Raw genomic sequence first — 17,357 nt, forward strand, 5'->3', positions numbered from 1 at the left:
GATAGCTGGTATGTTTTAGCTCAGAAAGTATGAGGGGGGCTGGAGAGATGGCTTAGCAGGTAAGCACTTGCCTGTGAAGCCTAAGGACCCTGGTTCGAGGTTTGATTCCCCAGGACCCACGTTAGCCAGATGCACAAGGGGGCGCATGCATCTGGAGTTCATTTGCAGTGACTGGAGGCCCTGGCGCACCCATTCTGTCTTTCTCTATCTATCTGCCTATTACTCTGTCTGTTGCTCTCAAATAAATAAAGAAATAATTAAAAAAATTAAAAAAATAAAAGAAAGTATGAAGGACAGCGTGGCTATCACAGAAGAATGTTTGATTCACTGAACTCATCCCTCTTCAGTAATACCGTGCAGGTGGTGACATTTATTTTTTTTATTTTTATTAACATTTTCCATGATTATAAAATATATCCCATGGTAATTCCCTCCCTTCCCACCCCCACACTTTCCCATTTGAAATTCCATTCTCCATCATATTACCTTCCCATTACAATCATTGTAATTACATATATACAATATCAACCTACTAAGTATCCTCCTCCCTTCCTTTCTCTACCCTTTATGTCTCCTTTTTAAGGTGGTGACATTTATCAGGACACTGTTTAGCCTACGGAGTCCCAGAGGAAGGCTGTGGACATGGTTCAGTTGGCAAAGTGCTTGCTGTACAAGCATGGGCACCTGAGTTCAGATCCTCAGCTGCCACATTAAGCCAGGTAGGATCGTGTATGCCTGTAACGCCAGAGCTGGGGAGGCTTAGGCAGGAGGGCCCTTGGGACATGCTGCCTAGCCAAATCGGTGAGCTCAGGGCTCAGTGAGAGATGCTGTCTCACGACACAATGCGGAGAGCTATTGAGGAAAACACCTGACATTGACTTCTGACCTCCACATGCATGGGCACACACGTGTGGCATGCACACCCAAGGAAATATAAACGTGTCTCTCTCTGACATAATTAACAGCCTACTGGGGGGGGGGGCTTACAGGACCAAACTAGGCTCCACAGATGAGCCCCACTTTGTAAAAGAATGTGGGAAAATGCAGGAAAAAAAAGCATAGAGAAGACTTTGGTTTCCACCTGTGGTGGAGGCTGCTCGGCTGCCTCTTTGAGGGATCTGGAACCTTCCTTCACTCACAGACAGAATCCCAGGCTTAACTCTACCTGGAAAAATAACAGTTTTCTCCCTTCTCAACACTCCGTGTAAGTCATCTTAAAAAAAAAAATTATTAATTTGTTTTGTTTTGCTTTTGGAGGTAGGGTCTCACTCTAGGTCAGGCTGAGCTGGAATTCATCTGTGGTCTCAGGGTGGCCTTGAACTCACAGCTATCCTCCTACCTCTGCCTCCGAATGCTGGGATTAAAGGTGTGCGCCCCCACACCCAACTTACATTTATTTTATTTTTTTTAATTTTTTGTTGTTGTTTATTTTTATTTATTTATTTGAGAACGACAGAGAGAGAAAGAGGCAGAGAGAGAGAGAGAGAGGAGAGTGGGCGCGCCAGAGCTGCTTAGCCACTGCAAATGAACTCCAGAGGCGTGCGCCCCCTTGTGCATCTGGCTAATGTGGGTCCTGGGGAATCGAGCCTTGAACCAGGGTCCTTAGGCTTCACAGGCAAGCGCTTAACCGCTAAGCCATCTCTCCAGCCCTTTTTTTTTTATTTTTTAAAACAAATCTTCTTTTAAATTTTATTTATTTGTTTGCAAGCACAGAGAAAGATAGAGAGAAGAGTGACATACAGAGAGAGAATGGGTGCACCAGGGCCTCCAGCCACTGCAAACGAATTCCAGACACATGTGCCACCTTGTGCATCTGGATAACGTGGGTCCTGGGGAATTGAACCTGGGTCCTTTGGCTTTGCAGGCAAATACCTTAACCTCTAACCCATCTCTCCATCCCTTTTTTAAATTTTTTATTTATTTATTAGAGCTAGAGAGAGAGAGAGAATGAATAGGCACACCAGGGCCTTTAGCCACTGCAAATGAACTCCAGACACACACACTCTATGTGCATCTAGCTCACATGGGACCTGGGGAATTGAATCTGGATCCTTAGGCTTGACAGGCAAGCACCTTAACCACTTAGCCATCTTTCCAGCCCTAATTGTTTTTTTTTTATTATTATTTTAGAGAGAGAAATAGAGAAAGCATGGGTGTGCCAGGGCCTCCTGCCACTACCAAAAAAAAAAAAAAAAAAAAAAACTCCAGATGCATGTGTCATTTTGTGCATCTGGCTTTAGGAGGGTACAGGGTGATTGAACTTGGGCTGTCGCTTTCAACCACCAAGCCTTGCCTCTGGCTCCATCTTCAAATGAGTTTTGAGTTTCTAGACCACCGAGACATAGGCTTTAATTTGTTCCTAACCGAACACCTGCCAAAGACAGAGGTAGTGATTTGAGGATGACCTACGTCATGGGACCTACTTCCTTCCACACACATTCCCCACCCGCTGGAATGGGCAGCCCAGAGCTGGAGGCCAGTGGAAAAGTCTGGTGAGATCCTCCAAGGCTCTCCAAGAAGCGCTCACCCCAGTGCTGCCCATGATCAGGAACAGCAAGATGTGGAAGCGTCCGAACCCGACGGTTTCCACAGCGTCCTCCACGGTGAATGGCTTCATCTCTAACAAGGAAGACGTAAGGTGAGAACCACGCAGGTGGGAAGGGAGCGTGTTGTAACACCAAGTCACTATTATAATAACTACTTTTTCTTAAAATTTATTTTGAGAGAGAGTGAGAGAAAGAGGCAGATAGAGAGAATGGGCGCACCAGGCCTCCAGCCACTGCAAATGACTCCAGAAGCATGCGCCACCTTGTTTATCTGGTTTACGTGGGGAATCAAACCTGGGTCCTTTGGCTTTGCAGGCAAGCACCTTAACCGCTAAGCCATCTCTCTCCGGGGCTTGAAGAGCTAGTTATTACAGGGGAGATTAAGTGAGCGGGGCCTTCCACGGTGGGCTCACCTCTCTGCTGTGGCTCTGGAGGTCTCAGGCTCAGCTTCCGAAGGCTGATGATCGCCACTGGCTCCTTCTGCTTGCCTTCCATCTAGATGATTCCAATTCCCCACACAGCTTGCCTGGTAGCAGCCAGGGAGTGAACAAAGGGAGACATATAAGGGCGTTGCGGCCGGTATTATAGTTCAGGTACACTCCATGCAACATTGCCTTGATTCCCCCCACCCCAAAGTCCCAAGTGGTATCTTCACGCTCATTCATCCATTTCCTCTGGGAGCAAACTACTCAATATTTACATTCTTCCCCTCCTACTATCAAGGCATCTCACTTGGATGCATTTGCCCTGCGTACACCTCAGTGCCCTCCCCTAACATAGGGATCATATCAAAATGACACCCAGCTTTTAGGTTGGCATGAGGATTAAATGAGTTTGCTCATAGCATGTGCTGAACCTGTGCTTAACACGCACTGAAATGCTCAGTAAGTGGAAGGCAATGGCTGCCATTAGTGCAATTGCTGTTTATGGAGACTGCAAAGACTGGAGCCACAGCCAAGATATTCAGGTGCACTCACCTGCGCATAGTAATGCTGAAAAGAAGACCACATTTTTTTAATATTTCATTTTTATCTATTTATTTGAAAGAGACAGAGATAGAAAGAGAAAAATGAGAGAGAGAGAGAGAGGATGAGCACACCAGGGCTTCCAACCATTGCAAATGAACTCCAGACACATGTGCCACTCTGTGCATCTGGCTTACATGGGTCCCGAGGAATCAAACCTGGGTCTTTTGGCTTTGCAGGCAAGTGCCTTAACCACTAAGCCATCTCTCCAGCCCCTCTTATGTGCATTTTATATCATGGTAACCAAATGGAGTTGATGAAAAAAGGTTATTCTTTTTATTTTACTTATGAGAGAGGGAAAGAGAAAAAGATTGGGCATACACAGAGCTCTCTCTGCCTCTTTCTCTCTCTCAAATAAATTAAAAATAAAGTAAAATTTTTTAAAAAAAAACTTAAAAATAGACCTACCATGTTACCAACAGTTCAAATTTTGCACATATTTCTATTTGTCTTTTGCTTTGCTCTGAAGCACCATCTCACTCTAGCTCAGGAGCTCATCGGAGTGCTGGAGCTCACTTTGTACTCCTGGGTGGCCTTGAATTCACAGCAATCCTTCTACCTAAGCCCCAGTGCTGGGACAAAGGGCTTGTGCCACCAGCTTGGCAAAAGCAAATACCTTAAATCTCTGCAGCATCGTTTACAATGGTCAAGTGCTAGAAACAACCCGAATGTCCAGTGTTGAATGTGTGCATGAAGAAAATGTGGCGTGTACAGAAAATGGAACAGCCTGTCATTGGCAATGGTACAACTAGGGGGCATGATATTAAATGAAGAAAATCAGATATAGGACCAATAAAACATTGTATCACTCATGTCATGAATCTAAAGAAATAAAGCTCTTTAAATTAGAGTAAAATAACAATTGCCAAGACTATTGGAAAAGGGAGAGGGTATTGATTGGTCAACAAATACAATCATCATTATTCAAGCACAGCGTATATAGTTGGCAACACTGTATTGTATTCTTAAAATGGGGCTGAAATGGTCGATGTTATGTTGTATTATCACAACACAAAGAGCAGGAAGAAAGCCAGGCGTGGTGGTGCACGCCTTTAATCCCAGCACTTGGAAGGCAGAGGTAGGATGATCGCCATGAGTTTGAGGCCAGCCTGAGACTATAGTGAATTCCAGATCAGCCTGGGCTAGAGTGAAACCTTACCTCAACCCCCCCCCAAAAAAAAAAGAGCAGGAAAAGAGAGAAGGAAAGAAGGAGCAGGGAAGAAGAGAAAAGGGAGGAGGAGAAGGGAACGGAAGGAAGGAAGAGGCAGCAATGCCCAACAATGGTGTAAACTACTGGAGATTTTCATGGTGGTTTCACCAGTGTATACCTAATGCCAAGTTCCTCAGTTCTGTATGTTGAGTGGGTACAGCTTTTGCACCTCAGTAAGGTGAGTACAAAAAAAACCCAGAAACATAGCTGGGCATGGTGGTGCCTACCTTGGATCCCAGCACTTAGGACACTGAGGTAAGAGGATCATCATGAGTTCAAGGCCAACATGACTTTCCTTTACTTTATTTTTCCTTTGGTTTTTCAAGATAGGGTCTCACTCTAGCTCAGGCTGACCTGGAATTCACTATGGAGTCTCAGGGTGGCCTCAAACTCACGGCGATCCTCCTACCACTGCTTCCCAAGTGCTGGGATTAAAGGCGAGCGCCACCACGCCCGGCTCCAACATGACTTTCTTTCTTATCCATTTACCTCCTTCAGGCACCTGCTACAATGTATAGCTTTTCTGCCCTGTTGTTTTTCTCTTGAACTCTAATAAGATCTTCCTTCCAGCTTCCCTCTGCGTCCATTTCTAAATTCTTTTATTAATGAGACTAAGGACCCACAAAAGGGAACCCAGTTTCCTGATACTGTATTTGGTGATCACAGAGATCATTTACAAAGCTCCTCTGAGAGCAGAACACGTGACTAGGTTGTACTCCTGTCCTCCAGGTACTCCCAAAGCAGAAGCCGGAAAGTATGCAGAACTACTTCCCAGCCCCTCCCAGCTTTCCCATGGGTGCTTGCCCCAGAATCACCTTTCACAATCAAGGACCTGGGAGTTGAGGGGAGATCAAAACAAGATCAAGTGACACCATTTTTAAAACTTCATTTTTATTTATTACAGAGAGAGAATGGGCATGCCAGGGCTTCCAGCCACTGCAGACAAACTCCAGGTGCATGAGCCACCTTGTGCATCTGGCTTGCGTGGGTCCTGGAGAATCGAACCGAGGTCCTTTGACTCTGCAGGCAAACAGCCTTAACCACTAAGCCATCTCTCCAGCCCGTCAAGTGACATCTTTTAATTGCCTTTGTCTTCACTGTGTCGCTCCCTCCTTGGTGAACAATCTACAGCAATCTAATTCCATCTATCTGAGAACCCTTCATTACCTCCAAGACCTGAAAGTGGGCAGGATGGTAGACCCTTAATGATTTCAAGGTCTTAAATCTTTAACTCTTCAGAATATTAGCAAGCTTGGCAGCCATTGAGGATGAGGCCCCCCTCCCTCATAATAAGCTTGAGACCCCACCTCCCATTTCCCTGGTAGTACTAAATTTGACAAAAGAAAGTTCCTCCTGGTCAAAGGATAGAATCTGAGTTTTACCTCTGGCTCTGGTTGAAGCTGTGACATTCTACCCAAAACATAAGATTATGGTCCCTCCCCTCAGAGTTAATCCAACTGAGCCCTTCAGTCACCTGGCCAGGAGACTACCCCTAAGGAAAGCTTGTTCACGTGAAGACATGCTAAGGAGGTGAGAGGAACATACTTAAAGCCACAGAAGCCCCTCCCTCGAGGTAGCTGCTTAATGGTTTACACAGTAAATCTGCTTGCTTCTCTGAGCTCTAACTCAGAAGTTTTTTTAATTTCAGTTTTTATTAATATTGTATTTATTATCATGAGAGAAAAAGAGAGAGAGAGAATGAACTCCAGCCACTGCAAACAAACCCCAGACGCATACGCCCTCTTGTGCATCTGGCTAATGTGGGTCCTGGGGACTTGAACCTGGGTCCGTTGGCTTTGCAGGCAAACGCCTTAACCGCTAAGCCATCCCTCCAGCCCCTAACTCAGAAGTTCTGCTCTCCTTTCAATCTCTTCTTTCGATACAAGCCAGCATGCGAGCCCTGACACTCTAGGGTTTCTCACGGTTCTCTGAAGACCTCCCCCTGCCCATACAGCTGCTTGCCAACCTCCATTGCTGAACCTGCTTGCTTCCTGGGCCCTAACTCAAAAGGCATGACTTCCTCCCTTTCTGTTATCTATCTCCCTCCTTCCAGCAGCTGCCAAGATTTATACTTTGCCTCAATGCCCTGCGGCTGGGTTGTTGTTTTTTTTTCTATCTCTCTCTCAAATTCTAATAAAATGGTCCTTGAGCTTCCAGGAAAAAACCATTCTGTGTTATAGATATTTGTTTCAAAAGAAAAAAAAAAGCAAAACAAAACACTGCTACAGAGACACAAATATTCCCAGAGGGGAGGAAGAACAATAATGTGAAAAATAATCCATGCAATCTTATCTCCCAAGGGAGATGAGGGAAAATATGAGAAGCTGTTATTATCACATAGTGGCAAAAGCCACGCTGGTTGGTTTCAGCCCTTATGAGAGCCTGCGTGAGGACAGTCAGCTCTAAGATCACTAGCCACTTCCAAGCACTGTTGAGATGCCCCTTTCAGGAGTGTTCCTATTTGACAAATATTTTTTAAATGTTTTTAAATTTATTTTTATTGGAGAGAGGAAGAGAAATGTGGGGGTGGGGGGAGAGGGAGAGAACGGGCACCCCCAGGCCTCTAGCTGCTGCAATTAAACACCAGATGCATGCTTCACCTTGCGCATCTGGCTTACGTGGGTCCTGTGGAATCCAATCCAGGTCCTTTGGCTTTGAAGACAAACACCTTAACCATTAAGTCATCTCTCCAACCCAAGTTTTTAAATTTTTATTTGCAAAGGAAAGGGGACGAGAGACAAAGAGAGAGAAAATGGGTTTGCTAGGGTCTCTTGCTCCTGCAAATGAACTCCTGATGCATGCACCACTTAGTGCATCTGGCTTTATTTACATCATTTCTGAGGAATTGAACCTATGTCGTCAGTCCTTATAAGCAAGAGCCTTTAACGTCTGAGCCATCTCTCCCGTGGTAAAATTTTGTAAATGAAATAGCATGAAAATCAACTTCTTTCGACTATAAAATAGATTTTAGAACATGTTACATGTTGGCTATAACGGAACATAGTTGTAGATGGAAAGACAAGCATGGGCTTAATTAGAACCTGAAAGAAAAGGCATTGTTACAGATGGTTCTATGAACGCTGAAGATCCACAAGCAAATGCGCGAAGTTGTAGCTTAACTGTATACTACACGCACAAAGTTAACGAGCCCACTTGGTACAGTATCCTGGGATTACAGAAACTGACTCTTGGATTCATTTACCCAGGAATAGAATTTGGTTTGCAAGGATTTTTTTCAGGATCTTTGCTTCTAAGTTCATCAGGGAAATAGGCCTATAGTTTTCTCTTCTTGTGGCATCTCCGCCTGGTTTTGGCATTAGGGTGGTACCAGCTTTGTAGAAGGAGTTGGGGAGCTTTCCTTGTTCTCTGATTGCGTGGCACAGTTTGAGAAAGATTGGTTTCAGTTCTTCCATCAGGGTTTGATAGAATTCAGCTGAGAAGCCATCTGGTTCCCAGACTCTTCTTTTGGGGAAGGTTTTTGATTAAATTTTTAATCTCGATGGATGTGATAGGTTTGTTTAGGAGATTAATCTGCTCTGAGTTTAGCTTTGGTAGGTGTTATGTGTCCAGGAATTTATCCATTTCCTCCATATTATCCAGTTTTGTGGAGTAGAGGCTTTTGAAATAAGTCCTGATGATTCTCCCAATTTCGCTTATGTCTGTTGTAATCTCTCCTTTTTCACTTCTGATCCTCCTGCCTCGCCTCTTCAGCAATATCCTACCGGCATGCGCCACCACATCTGGCTCCAACTTTGTTAATTTGAAGTGTTTCCTTTTTTTTTTTTTCTGGGTCAAATTGGTCAGGGGTTAATCAATCTTGTCTATTTTTTTTTTTTTTTCAAAGAACCAGCTCTTTGTTGCATCCATTTTCTTTATTGTTTTCTTAGTTTCCAATTCATTCATTTCTGCTCTGATTTTAATTATTTCTTCCTGCTTGGAGCTTTCGGGTTGGGTAGGTCAGCTGCCTTTTATTTATTTATTTATTTATTAGTTTTTGGTTTTTCAAGGTAGAATCTCACTCTAGCCCAGACTGACCGGGAATTCACTTGGTAGTCTCAGGGTGGCCTTGAACTCATGGTGATCCTCCTACCTCTGCTCCCAAGTGCTGGGATTAAAGATGTGCACCATCACACCCGGCCCAGCTGCCTTTTAAAGCAGAGTCTGGAAGAAGGAAAACTAACTCTGGATTCTTTTCAATCCAGAGTGAACCCCGGGGGCTGGAGAGATGGCTCATCCATTGTGCCTGGTGACCTGGGTTTCATTCCATAGTACCCATGTAAAGCCAACTGCACAAAGTGGTATGTGTGTCAGGAGTTTGTGTGCAATGGCAGGAGGCATGCCCATTCCCTCTCTTTCTGTTTGCCTCTTTGTGTCTCTCTATCAAATAAACAACTTTTTTTTTTTTTAAACTAAAGAGTGAACCTGCTACTTCTGCTGCCGCCACTGCTTCTGGTGTCCTTGCAGCTGTTGTTTGTGCTGGACAGGCACACGTTGGTGTTTTCCTTGTGCAGCAAAGTCAGTAGTGCATGAGCGAGCAAAGGACAGGCACACTTGAGTGGGAGAAAGGAACGAACTCCAGACGCGTGTGCCCCCTTGCACATCTGGCTAACATGGGTCCTGGGGAATGGAGCCTCAAACCGGGGTCCTTAGGCTTCACAGCCAAGCGCTTAACCACTAAGCCATCTCTCCAGCCCTTTTCTAAAAAAATACCATATTTTATTCAGATCTCACAAAGGAGTGGGAAAGGGAGAAAACTGGGAGGTAAGGGAAAATAAAAAGGGGAAAGAGGAGTACGCCACAAATAGCCCAAAAACCCACGGAGAGCCTGTGTAGCCCAGGAGCCCGTGTAAGTGAACATGGATCGGAGAGAGAGAGGGAAAACATGAGAAGGGATTTTAAAAACATGCACTTCTAAGAAAGATCAAAAGTGAAGACAGTGATAAAAGAAAAAAATGTCTCTTCCCAACCCAGCAGCCAGACCAGAGTGGCAGAGAGCTCTTACCCATCTGAAGACCCAAAAACCATTGTTGCCAGCTCCAGAGAGAGAGAGAGAGAGAGAGGAAAAATGGGCCACACTCTCCATGGATCCAAGGGGAACTTTTTTTTTTAAATGGTTTTTTGAAGTAGGGTCTCACTCTAGCCCAGGCTGACCTGGAATTCCCTCTGTATTCTCAGGGTGGTCTCGAACTCACAGTGATCCTCCTACCTCTGCCTCCCAAGTGCTGGGATTAAAGGTGTGCGCCACCACGCCCAGATCAAGGGGAACTTTTGACTCCAAATAATCCTCTAAACCATTTGTTAAACGAAGGGGTGCGGGGGTGTGATCAGTGCACTCTGCTGATCCAGAACACGCACCATTTATACACTAAGCCCCCAGTTGCTTTAAACATTGCTGTGGGCAATTCCTGACTTTCAGCACGTGCAGCTTTCAAGGTACATTGAGCATCTCTCACACACTTCCCATTGTCCCGGGTCAGGAGAGAAAGCAGTCCCTGAGGAAGTAGGGCGGAGAGCATAGTTTTCTTATCAGCAAAGAAAGGTGACTTGTCAACCAGTGTCCGCTTGTTTCACAGTTGAGCCTGGACTAAGGCGAAGTCTGCAACGGCAGATTCTCTCATCTGTGGTTTTTCATACTCTTCCTGGCAGAAAAGGGGGTGCCTAATTCTATGTTTCCATGATATGAAGCGAATTCAAACGTGGTGACAGGCAAAGGAGGGGATAAAAGGTGACAGAAAGCTGGTGTGGTGGCGCAGGCCGTTAGCAGCGGTAGTGCAAGTATCCCCATAGAGACGAGACTGAGGTGGGAAGATTGTGAGTTCAAAGCCAGCCTGGGCTAGTGTGAGACTCTTACAAAACAAAAAAAAAGTAGTTGTGGGGGCACACGCCTTTAATCACAGCACTCAGGGGGCAGAGGTAGGAGGATCACCATGAGTTCGAGGCCACCCTGAGACTACATAGTGAATTCCAGGTCAGCCTGGGATAGAGTAAAACATTACCTCAAAAAATCAAAAAAAAAATTTTTTCTAAGGGTTGGAGAAAGGCTTAGCGGTTAAGGCATTTGCCTGCAAAGCCAAAGGACCCAGGTTCTATTCCCTAGGACTCCTGTAAGCAGGGGAGAAAAAAAAGAGAAAAAAAATGAAATATGAAATTTGCAGGGAAATGGATGGACCTGGAAAAGATTACACTTAATGAGGTAACCCAGGCCCAGAAATCAAGTGCTACATATTCTCTCTCTCTCACTCTCCGTGTGTGTGTGTGTGTGTGTGTGTGTGTATAATTTTTTGGGGGGGGGGGTTTCGAGGTAGGGTCTCACTCTAGCCCAGGCTGACCTGGAATTCACTATGTAATCTCAGGGTGGCCTCAAACTCACACTGATCCTCCTAGCTCTGCCTCCTGAGTGCTGGGATTAAAGGCGTGCACCACCACACCCAGCAACACACATATTCTCTCTCATATGTGGATCCTAGCCACAAATGTTTAGACTTGTATGTGAAGTGGAATAAAACTTGGTAGCAAAAGCCAGTAAGCTAGACAGGGGCTATAAGGGAGGGAGAGGAGGGGAGGACTTAAGGGGATGGTCTTGTATGTGTGTAAGTAGATGAACAGATTACTTGGGGTAGAAAAGCCTAAGTGAAGTCAGGGGAAGAGATTGAATAAAGGAAGGGTGGAGGGGAGTGTTAATCAAAATCTAAGAAGGTATGAAAAAGGCATATGGAAACCAATGTTTTGGCGGGGACAATGGCACACCCAGGAGTCATAGATGGTTACTAGAAAAGTTTCAGTGCCAGGAATGGGATACCTTCCAGTGAGGTGTTGGCCAGGGAGGTCTTTGACGCCTCCAAAGCCTTATAGGCCATTGCTGAGGCTCTTGGTTTCCCACCAGGAATAGATGGTAAGACCCTATTGCTGAACACTCCACATGCTTGGGCTGCAAGGCCACTGAGAAATCCTGCTGGAACTGAGTTGAAAACCTCCTCCATGTAGACCAGCTGACAGAAAGCTAGAAAAAGCTATGCTGCATGCAGCTCCAAGGGAGAGAGAGAAATCATCAGTGGAGATAAACCACAGTGGACACTGCAAGCCTTAAGTTGGGCTAGGCAGGCCAAATGATTCAACAGGTGCAATAATGGCCTGTCTGTAATGGGGGAAACCAACCATTATCTCACTGGCCTGGAGGCCTGCTCCGTGGGAGGGAATACATGCCTGATATTGAAAACCTATGACAGGGGAAGTCATGAGCCCTAGGGGTGTAACGCCTGCTTGAGTCTAGCTAAATGTATATATCATGCTCACCAAGCTGCCTGGAAAGCACTTCTCTTAATGTTCATACCCATATATTAATGCTACTCTCGCTTTTGGTTAGAGAACCTTCTCTTCAGATGACAGTGACCTCTGGATGACTCAAAAGGCACCATGGTGTTGAGAAGTGACAGAGGAATGCTCAGCACCGAAATATCTCTATCACACTTTCCAAGGCTCAGGGTCCATTGAGGAAGAGGTGGCAGGAAGAATGTAAGAACCAAAGGAAGGATAGGGCTCCTTACAATGGACTGTCCCAGACACAAAATGGCCTAGATATCCATGAGAATCCATGAGATTGAGAGGGGGAGGGGATATGATAGAGAGTGGAGTTGTGAATGGGAAAGTGAGGGGGGATTATTATGGCTTATTGTCTATAAATATGGAAGTTGTCAACAATAAAAATAAATTAAATATAAAAAAAGGGATTGGAGAACTTGCTCAGTGGTTAAGGCACTTGCCTGCAATGCCCAATGACCATAGTTTGATTCCACAATACCCACCTAAATACAGATGCACAAAAGTGATGCGTGTGTCTGGGGTTTGTTTGCAGTGGCTGCAGGCTCTGGCATGTCAATTCTCTCTGCCAGGCATGATGGTGCACGCCTTTAATCCTAGCACTTAGGAGGAAGAGACAGGAGGATTGGTGTGAGTTTGAGGCCAGCCTGAGGCTATAGTCACCTGGCCAAGAGAAAGACCTGACCTTCAAATAAAGAAAAACAAACAAGGGCTGGAGAGATGGCTTAGCGGTTAAGCACTCGCCTGTGAAGCCTAAGGACCCCGGTTCGAGGCTCGGTTCCCAGGACCCACGTTAGCCAGATGCACAAGGGGGCGCACGCGTCTGGAGTTCGTTTGCAGAGGCTGGAAGCCCTGGCGCACCCATTCCCTCTCTCTCCCTCTATCTGTCTTTCTCTCTGTGTCTGTCACTCTCAAATAAATAAATAAAAAAAGAACAAAAAAAATTAAAAAAAAAAAAAAGAAAAACAAACAAAAGCAAGTTAAACAAAAAAAATGAAAGAAGCCAGGCATGGTGGTGCAGGTCTTTAATCCCAGCACTTGGAAGGCAACCATAGGTGGATCGCCATTAGTTTGAGGCCACTCTGAGACTACATAGTGAATTCCAGGTCAGCCTGTGCTAGAGTGAGACCCTACCTTGAAACACGAAAAAGAAAAGAAAACTAAATAAAAAGCATAAAGGCTGTGTGTGCCTTTTCAGGCTTAGAGTTAACTCTAAATAATACATGTAGGTTGAAATCCAAATGTTCATGTCCAGGGCTGGAGAGATGGCTCAGTGATTAAGGCACTTGCATACAATGCTTAATGATCCAGTACCCACATAAAGCCAGATGCATGAAGTGGTACTTGCATCTGGGGTTTGTTAGCAGTGGCTAGAGGCCCCAGTGCACCCATTTTTTCTCTCTCTCTCTTTCTCTCTCCTTGCCAATAAATAAATAAAATAAGGCTGGAGAGATAGCTTAGTGGTTAAGCACTTGCCTGTGAAGCCTAAGGACCCCAGTTCAAGGTTCAATTCCCCAGGACTCACGTTAGCCAGATGCACAAGGGGGCACATGTGTCTGGAGTTCGTTTGCAGTGGCTGGAGGCCCTGGCGCGCCCATTCTCTCTCTCTCTCTTTTTCTCTCTCTCTGCCTCTTTCTCTCTCTGTCTGTTGCTCTCAAATAAATAAATAAAAATAAACAATATATAAAATAAAACAAAAAAGGTAATGTCCTGAACAGGTAGAGAACAAATAATACGTAACAAAGATGAGAGGTGATAGTCAGTGGGAAAGAGAGAGGAATGGGTAAACACCTGCCCAACAGATCAATACATTGATCTCAGTTTCTCAATTAGAATTAGAACTTTAGGTATGCTATTTAGAGCTCCAAACAGAACAAAGAAAATAAGATGCCTACAAATATTGGAAGAATGGCAATTAAGAAAGAAGATTCTTTCCTAATATCAGCTGGGATCATTGTGATGATAGAGTTAAGTGAAGGTGTCTGGCAACATAAGGGAAGACTCTCTCCAGTGGCCCTGAGACCTTGGGGGAACAGGGTAAGTAGACAAATCTAAATTCAGATCTGAAGGGGGGTTTACCTGCATGCAGGGTGCGGGTGGGGTTTCTCTTGTTTGTTCTTGTTTCCTCTATGTCTTTCTACATTATTTGAAGTTTTAAAAATACTATTTCATATATATATATATATATATATATATATATATATATATATATATATATATACACACACACACACACACACATACACACACATTCATTTTGGAACACATGCTTGTAATCCCAGTGCTCAGAAGGCGAAGGTAGAAGACCAGACTAGCGAGTTTGAGGACAGCATGAGCTGTATAATAAGATTCTTCAATAAGTAAATAAATAACAGATAGCAGACTATATAGAAAGACAGAATGTTTCTCCTCAAGGCCCTTCATTTCTACTAGTGTCCCACTAACATTAGGGTATACCAAGTTCACTCTGTAGTCTCAGGCTGGCCTCAGACTCACAGTGATCCTCCTACCCCTGCCTCCCAAGAGCTGGGATTAAAGGCATAGTGCTGCTATGCCTGGCAACTACTCAAAGTGGGGAGCTATCTCTGCTTTCTAAAAGCAGCCGATTTTTAAAAATTTTTATTTATTGGAAAGTGACAGACAGAGAAAGAGGCAGATAGAGAGAGAGAGAGAATGAGCGAGCCAGGGCCTCCAGCCTCTGCAAATGAACTCCAGACACGTGCGCCCCCTTGTGCATCTGGCTAACGTGGGTCCTGGGGAACCGACCTCGAACCAGGGTCCTTAGGCTTCACAGGCAAGCGCTTAACCACTAAGCCATCTCTCCAGCCCAAAGCAGCCAGTTTTATTCCAGGGGTCGACTGAAGCAGTGTGGGAATACCCTGTGTTATGCTGCCATGGGGGAAATAAGTTCAGAACCTGCCTAACCAAGTGTCCATTACTGGTAGTCATGCAAACCAGTCCCTTCATCTTCTTTCTGAGGGACACCGTGACACGGACACTTGTCACCGAACATGTCCCCGTTGCTCTACATCGCTGTGCACTGCAAACTCGCCTGATAGTCGGACAAGAAAAGGCTGCTGAGCTTTAGGGCTGACAAAGGTCTAGCCTGGGCTAAGGTGGGACGTGACTTGTTCATGCTGCGCTCCGACAAGTGACCCCAAAGCCTGTTCAGAACCTGCCACCTGTCACAGCCATCTTCTTACGCGCCATGACATGGTGCAGGCCCATTGAGCTCCCAGTATCGGGGGAAGGAGCCAGGAGTATTTCCCTGTAATAGAGCAAGTTCTCACTCCTGGCCTTTAGGGTCATAGAGATTCTTTGATGGGGCTTGTTGAGGTGGCTGAGGGGTGCTGATTATCAGGAGTCTAGTGTTCACACGTGCACCACCCAAAAAGGCTGTGCATGGCAACGGATCCAGGGTGCTCTGAGCCGGGCACCGTGACACACACCTGGAATCCAAGCACCCAGGAGGGACAGACAAAAGGATTACCAGTTTGAGGAGAGTCTGGGTACATGGCTTATCCAGGCCAGCCTGGGCAGTCTGGAAGGACGTGTCTTCCAAACCTCCAACGGAGCTGGAAGCTGTGGCTCGGGGGTAAAGCACTTGTTTTGCAAGTGTGAGGACAAGCGTTTGGACCCTCAGCACCCACGCAAATGCCAGTGCATGTGTTGAGCAGCCTACAGTCCAGAGCTCAGGTGGCAGAAAGCTGAATGGGTGTGCTCTGGGTTCAAGGGAGACCCTGATTCAGTAGACAAGGGGTTAGTGTGACTGAGGAAGACATTCCACACCAACCTCTGGTACCAACACACATACATGCACACACACACACATATATCACACACACACACCTTACACACATACCACACATACACATTTATACATGCCACAAACACATATATGTACACATATATGCATACCACACACATATATATACATCATACACATGCACACTATATATATGTATATATATACACACACACACCACACACACATACATGTACACACCACAAATACACACATACACACATATATACACACCACACACAATATATATACATACACACCAAACACATACCACACTCATATATAAACACCACAAACTCACACATGCACACATATATACACTACATGCATACATAGATATATACATACCACACACACATATGTACATACCACACACATATACATATCACACACACATACATACATATTACACATCACATGCATGTATACACACATATACACACCAAATACCACACACACACATGCATAGGCCAAAAAATAATCAAATAATAACACTCAGAATAAACTGAACATTGATTAAGCATATGGAAGATGTTTTCTTAGTATGGTCTTGGCATTTCGACCAAAAGCTTCTAAAGGAAGACTAAGGCAAAATACTTCATGGATGAGAACATCTAGTCTAGGAAGGGGGAGAGGGAAGAAGGGAAGGTGGAAGGGAAGAGAGACAAGAGCAATCAAAGCTACTCAGGAAAATGGAGAAAAATGCTCACAGCCTCTTCCAGCAAGCAGTTCCTAAAACACCACAGCGAGGAAGTGATGCATGACCCGCCTTCAAACAACGTGGGAACAAAAACGAGCCCGGACTAGAAATGGACTCTGACACTCAAAGACTCAGGTGGAGTTCAAGCTTCATTAATCAACATCCTAAGGAACTGACTGATACTTTGTTTGATTGTATTGTGATGGACTGAATGTTTCTGGCCGGAAATAACTGGACCCCTGTAGATCATTTTTACACTGAATTATATGTATAACTTATTGTGCAATACCATCAATAAAAAGAATAAAACATTCACACTCAGCCGGGGATGGTGTCTCATGCCTTTAATCTCAGCGCTCAGGAGGCACAGGTAGGAGGATCACCATGAGTTCAAGGCCAGCCTGGGACTACAGAGTAAGTACCAGGTCAGCCTGGGCTAGAGTGAGACCCTATTGCAAATAAATAAATAGACAAACAAACAAACAGCCAGGTGTCTGAGCACTCGGGAGGCAGAGGTAGGAGGATCACCGTGAGTTCAAGGCCACCTTGAGACTTCATAGTGAATTCCAGGTCAGCCTGGGCTATCGTGAGACCCTACCTTGGGAGGAAAAAACAAAAAAGCATTTCACACTCCATTTGCTTGCAACCACACACTAACAGTCAGCTCCCCAGCCATCATCCCAACCCCAACAGAAGCAGGGCAAATGAGCTGCAGATTTAGACCCGCAAGTCCCTCACCTCTCTGCACTTCTGG

The 17,357-nt window shown here is 45.1% G+C and overlaps 1 protein-coding gene across 1 annotated transcript in view; it reads right to left on the minus strand.

Annotated features, from left to right (window-relative positions):
• The window catches only part of Svopl (SVOP like), a 75,659-nt gene extending 58,302 nt beyond the window's left edge, over positions 1-17,357 (minus strand). Inside the window, exons 1-3 of the mRNA XM_045160920.1 lie at positions 17,342-17,357; positions 2,960-3,072; positions 2,528-2,619 (exon numbers count right to left, since the gene is read on the minus strand). Of these exons, the coding sequence (XP_045016855.1) occupies positions 2,528-2,619; positions 2,960-3,041 (174 nt within the window). The 5' untranslated portion in view covers positions 3,042-3,072; positions 17,342-17,357. The remainder of the gene's footprint in view (positions 1-2,527; positions 2,620-2,959; positions 3,073-17,341) is intronic.

This window comes from Jaculus jaculus, chromosome 10 (assembly GCF_020740685.1).
Source record: "Jaculus jaculus isolate mJacJac1 chromosome 10, mJacJac1.mat.Y.cur, whole genome shotgun sequence".
NCBI lineage: Eukaryota > Metazoa > Chordata > Mammalia > Rodentia > Dipodidae > Jaculus > Jaculus jaculus.